General features: G+C 47.0%; 1 protein-coding gene across 1 annotated transcript; it reads left to right on the top strand.

Moving 5' to 3' along the window:
- Positions 1–762: 762 nt before the first annotated feature.
- Positions 763–4,315, top strand: Fam25a (family with sequence similarity 25 member A). The gene is made up of 3 exons (XM_027389449.2): positions 763–967; positions 2,273–2,335; positions 4,120–4,315. The coding sequence occupies exons 1-3, from the start codon at positions 895–897 to the stop codon at positions 4,251–4,253; spliced, it is 270 nt and encodes an 89-aa protein (XP_027245250.1). The 5' UTR covers positions 763–894; the 3' UTR covers positions 4,254–4,315.
- The last annotated feature ends 3,145 nt before the right edge of the window (positions 4,316–7,460 follow it).

Raw genomic sequence — 7,460 nt, forward strand, 5'->3', positions numbered from 1 at the left:
TTGAGGAATCTGACTATCCTGAGTAATGAGAGAGGCAGCCTGGCCCTGCTGCCTGTGACACATCAGGAAGTTGGAGAGCTGCTCCAGGGGGTTATTCTAGTTAGAGAAGGATCTCCCCAAGCAGTGATGGGTCTTCTGCCCCCTTGTCTAGGATATGGGGAATTACGTGGCTACTGCTAAACTCACAGAATGCCCCTAGAAGCTGGACCCCAAGGTAGAAAGTGGCCCAGCTGGCTGCCCCTGTCCTGGGTAACCCAGGGGCTAGGATGAGTGAAAATCAGCTGACTGAGCCAGGGTGACTATGCCTCTGACCAATGCTGTGTCCTCCAGAGGGTGAGGCAACACTTGTTCAGTAGAGACCACACATTTGTTCGCTGGGCCATGGTCTTTGGCAGCAGGAAAGGCAGTATGCCTATGCCACTTATGCCTGGCCTCAGGCTGCTTTGGCTCTAGGCTCCAAAAGCCTGACTAGGCCAGTGGGGACCCTAGGTAGGCTGGAGGACTCGCCATCAGGTAACATGCCAGTGCTCAGGCTTAGAGAGCTTAGATCCCAGCCAGGGCCGGACAGACTATTGTTCTGAAGTGCTACCATCTCACAGAGTACTCAAGTTCCCTGCCATGGGGATAAGGCATGTCCAGAGCTGACCTCTCTTGTCTGCCTTCTGTTTGGGTTTCTCAGGGCTCCTAGTAGAGGGCGTAGGAGGCTCATTGAGAGAAGGGTAGTGCACAGCACTGGGCAAGCCCCACCCAAGCTCTCAACTGACTCATTGCTCAGCCTCCTACTGGCCTAGTAAGGGCTTGGTGCCCTAGAGCCTGGCAGGCTGTCACAGGCATGTATAAAAGCATGCTAATCCAGTCCGTGGCACTATACCTGTTGCTGTCCACTGCTGTACGATGCTGGGAGGCTTGGGGAAGCTGGCGGCTGAGGGCCTGGCCCACCGCACTGAGAAAGCCACTGAGGGAGCAGGTGAGGCCCGGGGCTTTCCACTGTCTAGAAGTTGGGAACAGACTCCCTTGGGCTTGTTGAAAGCTGCTATCAGTAGGCAGGCAAGAGCCTTGGGGTAGACTGAGGCTGAGGCCCCTCAGGAAGCTTGGCTCACTGGTCCCACCAGGAGATAGTAGAATTGGGGGGGACAAAGGCTGGGGTAATTGCTCAGTGTAGAGCCACTGCCCAAGCAGCCTCCCTAGTAGGGCCTTGCTCCATGACCCAAGCTCAGCCTGCTCGGAGGTCAGGAGGAGGCCAGCCCTGAGGAGCCCCCAGGAAGAGGCAGAGTCCAGGTGCTGGTGGCTTAGGTCCTTCTGCCTGGAAGCCTAGCATACCTTTTGTCAACATTGCTTATTCTAGGGCCTGAGGGTGTAGCTCAGTGATAGAACATTTGTCTATACAAGGCCCTGGAGTTTTGCAAGAACTATAAAACAAAATGAAACAAAAATCCTGCCTGTTTTCATTAGTCTATGTAGAAAAAAGGAAGATAGGTTTTAATTTTCACCATACTTCAAAGTTTCTTTTATTTATTGTGAAACCAAGGAATCTGGTCTGTTCAAAGTCTAAAAGGGCATTTCTATTTCTTCCAAGAACCTAGGACATTGTTTTGCCAGCTGAGGTCCGTGCCTAACAAATGGCAGTTCATGTGATTCCCACTGTGGGACATAGATGAAAATCTGTGTCAAGTTTGCTGTTCTCTTTGGAAATGGCTGTAGACATGTCAGCACTTACTTCATTTTTAACTCCACAGCTGGATCTGACCCCCTTTTAATCTTCCAGCCTTTTGAGCTTGTGAGGGACATGGCAGTGGAAGGTGGTGTTAGGAACACTTCTGTCTCTAAAAATTTTGGGTTCTAGAATGCTCCCATCAAAATTCTCCAGAACCTGAAGGTGGGTAGGGACTCACTCTTCTGGGAAGAGTCACCCCAGGAGTTTAGCTTCTCTGGAGATGTACAGATGTTGCTGAAGTAGGCCAGTCAGCTCTTCCTGACAGGTGTGGCTAACTGATAAACATGCCTACCTCGCCTCAGGTTTCCAGCTGTCAGAAGGCTGTTCTAGTTATCCATGCCCTTCCAGGCTGAGGGGCATGGGGGACCCTGTGCATATCCAGCAGCCAAGCATCTTGGGGGTCTACCAAGGGAGGCAGCTAGGGGTTTTCTTAAGCTGTCTCCCCCGACTAGGGGCAGCACACCAGAGTCTCTCCTTCTTGTCTAGAGGCACCTTGGCCATTGTGAGGGGAAGTGGGCTTACATACAGCTTCACTCTCAATTTGTCCTCTCTCTGCAGTTCACGCAGTGGAGGAGGTGGTGAAGGAAGTGGTGGACCACGCCAAGGAGGTTGGAGAGAAGGGTAAGGCTGATTTGTTTGAAGATAGGAGTGGGGAGGAGGGAAAGGAAGGAGAAAAGGGGGCAAGGAAAGAAGGGCAGAGGGGTGGTGTACTTACCTAACCTGTGTAAAGTGGTTGCATCCCCAGCATACAAACGGAAGTAGAGAGAGAATAAAGTAAGCAGGCGGGAAGCTAGAGAGGGAGGAAGGGAGCCCAAGTGCCAGGGCTAATCCTTTTCTTGCTCAACCAGACCCAGCCCTGCCCCAGATGTAGCATCCTCTCTGCTGGGCTGCAATTATCTGTACATCCTCCCCATAGGCAATTATCTGTCCAAGTTGTACCTTGTGTTAGGGCTCCATCTAGGCTGTTTTCTCTGTGGAATGTTAAGAAGACAAGGCCACAAAAAGTGACGTGGCAGCACACGGGGACACAACACTTAAAATAGACATCTGTATATTTTAATATGTATTTGTATACACATTTATTGTGTATGTGTTATGCCTTGAGTAGAGCAGTGTACAAAACATATCTCACTCCAATCTCTACAATGAAGTAGGGTCCAGCTGGGTGAAGGACTTACATTTAAATACACAAATATGTTAAACTGCTTAAGCTCAAACAGCTAAAATGAAATGCCATAAATTTAATGGTTTGTAAACAGCAGAAATTTGTTTCTATAGCCAAGCATGGTGGATCATGTCTATTATCCTAGAACTAGGGAGAATGAGGCAGAAAAATTGTGAGTTTGAGGCTAGACCACCCGGGGTTACACAGTGAGTGCCAGCCCAGCCTGAACTATGCAGTGAGATCCTCATTCAAAAGAAGAGAAAAGAAGGAAAAGAAAAGAAGGAAATGTGTTGCTCTTGCTGCTGAAGTCTGGCCACCTGGTGAAGCTGGCTCCTGGCTCACATGCGGTGACGACTCTCTGCTACGCTCTCACAAGGCTGAAGGATTAGTTTGTTCTCCTGGGTGTTACCCTTCCTGCTCAGGAGGCTCCTTCCATCCTGCTAACCTACACCACAGCTCTTACCTTTTCATGGCACGATCTTGAGGAGGCTTACAACAAGGAATTTTGGGGACACAAAAATTCAGACCAAATAAGTGTCACAAGAGACTTCAGTATAATCTTGGGGAGGCTCTTTTTTTTTTTTTTTTTTTTTTTTTTTTTTTTTTTTGAGGCAGGATCTCTTTGTGTAGCTCTGGCTGTCCTCGAACTCACAGAGATCAACCTGCTTCTGCCTCCCTGAGTGCTGGGATTAAAGGTGTGTGTCCCTGCTGCTGCTGACGATACTGCCCAGCACGAGGGGAGGCTTTTTAAAAACAACAACAACAATAAAACAACACAGTAGCCATAAAGAAAATGTTAGGTACATTTGTCAATATGACACTTCACAATTGCACATAGGAGAAGAAAGAGGAGGGGACACAAAAAGCAAAGCAAAATGGAAGTTAAGTCAAAAGGAAGGCCACAGATTTCTGTGATAAGATGTTCATGACAGAAACAGTAATCCAATATAGCAATCATCACAAAATTGAACAAAGAATACAAAGAAGCAGTTTCCAGAAAAATAGTGTAAGTAGCCAGCATACCCTTGAGCTGTTTGTGTTGTCTCACTCAAATTTGAGAAAACGAAAGTTGTCGGGGAAAAATCAAAGCAAATTGGATTCATGGTGACAGTGGCACACTGCCCTTTTGTCCCTCTAGAGCTGCTCCAGGCCTGATCCCTAAGATGGCCTCACCCCTCAGGCCTCTCCTGCTAGAAGCAGGAGGTCACTCACTCCTACAATTTCCTTCTTTTTCCAATAGCCCTTACCGATGCCCTAAAGAAAGCCCAAGAATCAGGGGACAGAGTGGTGAAGGAGGTGACCGAGAAGGTGACCCACACCGTCACTGATGCTGTTACCCATGCTGCAGAAGGCCTGGGTAGACTGGGACAGTGAGCCTGCCTACCACCATCCTGGCCTTTCCTGAATGTCAATAAAAAGCCTGCAATGTGAACAGAGTCCTGCATTACTCCTGTTTGGATGGAAACCCTAGGCAAAGTGCCTTTTTGATGTTCTTTGTTGTTTATTTTGGACACAGGCCTTATTTGTACCAGGTTGGCCTGAATTCACTTTTGCTGTGTAGCTGAGGCTGACCTTGAACTCCTGATCTTTTTGCCTTCACCTCCTGAGTGTGGGATCACAGGTAAAGGCCACAAAGCCTGAGGGGGGCTAAATCTTTGTTTTCGTGGAAACACTGTATACTGTCAGCTTCTCCTCTGCCTTAGAGGAGCATCCAACATGATGGGTACCTGCCACCTAATGAATCAGATGAGGAATTATCATTCCAGCAAGCAGTCCTCGCGTGTGTGTGTGTGTGTGTGTGTGTGTGTGTGTGTGTGTGTGTGTGTGTGTGTGTGTGTGTGTTTTCAGACAGGGTCTCTCAATGGCCTGCAACTAGTCCAGTAGACTAGGCTGGCCAGAAAGCCCCAGGGATTTGTCTGTCTCCACCTCGGCAGCACTGGGAATGTGTGCCACAATAGCTGTTTTAATTTTTTATTTTAAATGTGTGTTCTGACGATGGAGTATGATTGCACAGCAAGGCCTTATCTAGGGAGTCCTCACACCTTGAACTCTTAGCCCTCTCCCACCCTTCTCTTTCTTTTCTTCCCTTTTTTGTCAAGTGAACCCACAGCTTAGCTAGCACTTCGCCTGTTCTCTACCACTGAGCTCCACCCCCAGCCTCTGCTGCGCGTGTGTACAGGTGTGCAGGCACTCAAAAGGGACAGCACACATTCTCTGTAGCATTCTTTGGTTCTCCTTGTAATGGGAGATCAGGATCTACCAGGACTCAGAGCACAGCTTGGCTGCTCATCCTGAGACCCAGATAAGCATTTACTCTGAGGGTACAGAAGCTAGTTATAGAGGAAGAAACCCACTGTTTGTTTCTGGAGGCTCCTGGTGGACTCCACTTGGGAGACATGTGGCCAAGACATAGGTAGTGGGTGGCAGTGGCCCTGCTTCCTTCCTCTTATGAGCAATCAGCACCTCACAGTTCAATATGTGTGAGGGACTGGATGTGCTGGCACATCCCTGTAATCTCAGCACTCGGCATCAGAGACAGGAGGGTCAGGAGTTCAAGATCAAGCCTCAGCTATACAGTGAGTTTGAGGCCAGCCTAGGCTACCTAAGAACCGGTCTATAAAGATTGTGCAAGTAGATAGCATTTAGAAGTTTTGGAACAGAAGTCAGGTGTAAATATATTATGGCTAAGTAAGTTAATAAGTAAGTAAGTAAGTTTACATGCTTTAAATTCCAGCATTTAGGAGGTAGACAAAGGGGGCTGAATTCAAAGCCAGCCTGAGCTACATAAACCCCAGAAAAAAACAAAACAAAACAAAACAAACAAAAAAAACCCCAAACCAAAAGATATACAAAATGGGCTGGGGACAAAGTGGACCAAGTGCTTGCTGGACAAGTTTGAGGACCTGATTTTGAGCCCCCAGCATCCATGTTAAACTCCTAGGTATATATGGGAGCAGAGATGGGTGGATCTTGGGATCTTGCTTGCCAGCCAATCAAGCTGAATAAAACAATGAGCTCCAGGTTCAATGAGAGACCCTGCCTCAAAAATCAGTGTGAAGAATGGTGGAAGAAGGTACCCAACATCAACCTCTGCCCATGTGTGTATGGGTTAGTGTACCTGCACATCCATGTGCAACATGCATTTACCACACACACACCCATACACATGCATGCACATTTTTTGAGAGCATAGATAAGAGAAATTCTGTGTAAAACTATGATTTTTTTTCAAGATAGGGTTTCTCTGTTTAGCCCTGCCTGTACTGAAACTCGTGCTATATATAGACCAGGCTGGCCTTGAAATCATAGAAATCCGTCTACCCCTGCCATCGGACTGCTGGGATTAAAGGCTTGGGTCACCATGCCTGGCTCTAAATTTTTATTAATCTTGCTGGAAGCTATTTGCTCTTAGCAGAAATGAAGAGAAAAGGTGTTTCGGTCAAAGAATAAATCAGTTTCTTGCCGTGCTTTGGCTCTTCTGGAAATGTCTCACAGATTTCTAAAAGGTACAAGCTATCCAAAGGTCAGCAATGGACAATGGAATGGACATTGTCTTGCTCGTGCTGGGCTTCTTCTCTTGGTTTGGCTCCTGAAGACTTCTGAATGTCTCCAGTCCAAACCCAAGCTTATAGACCCAAGGACAGTATGAGTGGCAGACATGGATTGGAATGGTCTCCTTGGGTGTGTAAAGGTGCCAAGTGGGAAATGCACACTTACTATAACATGTGAATGGCACCAAGAACATGATAGCAAGATGGAAACATCCGGAAATCACCAGACATCACTCAGGTGGCAAATTGTGCTGTTTATGAGGCTTGCCACACAATATGGAGATGGTACCTATAAGTTCCACTGGACTGTAAGTTGCTAAGTCTGGAAATGGGATCTGTGCCTGGAAGTTTACTAACCATCTTAGGCTAACAAATACTGCCTATAGAGGAAGTGGATTGCACATGGCTACTGAGGAGGAGGGGCTGGGGATGTAGCCCAGGGACAGAGCGCTTGCCTAAGACATGCAAGATCCATGCCCAGGCCTGGAAAAACAAAACAAAACAAAACAAAAACAAAACCCAAAAAATCAAGGGGAATGTAAATATACTATGGCCAAGCAAGTTAATAAGTTGCAAAATATATATGCAGAACAAGTTCATTTTTCATAAGGCAAATGATATAATTATATAAAGAACAGTATAAAAACTAGACAGCTCATACCTGGCAAAAATATTAGCAGTGGTCCTCTCTGTCTGTGGGAATATGAGAAATTCTTACTTTGGCACTGCATTTCTCGGATGTTTAAGAGGAAACCAATACAGTTGTCTTAAAAATTCTGTTGTGGAGGGCAACACTAGCTTATTCAGGATTGCTCCCTAGTGAAGTGCCACTGAGAGTTTGTTACTACTCGGGAAGAGTGAAGAGGCAGCATTGGGAAGCAGAGAACCATGGCTTTGTGGATGTCCAGGGTGGACTCAGTGAATGTTTTTTGCTTAATAGGTTATGGAGACCAGCTTGTACTGCTGAACGTGCATAGCAGCTATGTGAACTAGTCCACATGCCACGAGTTAAGATAAACAATGAAACTGT

This window comes from Cricetulus griseus (assembly GCF_003668045.3).
Source record: "Cricetulus griseus strain 17A/GY chromosome 1 unlocalized genomic scaffold, alternate assembly CriGri-PICRH-1.0 chr1_1, whole genome shotgun sequence".
Classification (NCBI taxonomy): Eukaryota; Metazoa; Chordata; class Mammalia; order Rodentia; family Cricetidae; genus Cricetulus; species Cricetulus griseus.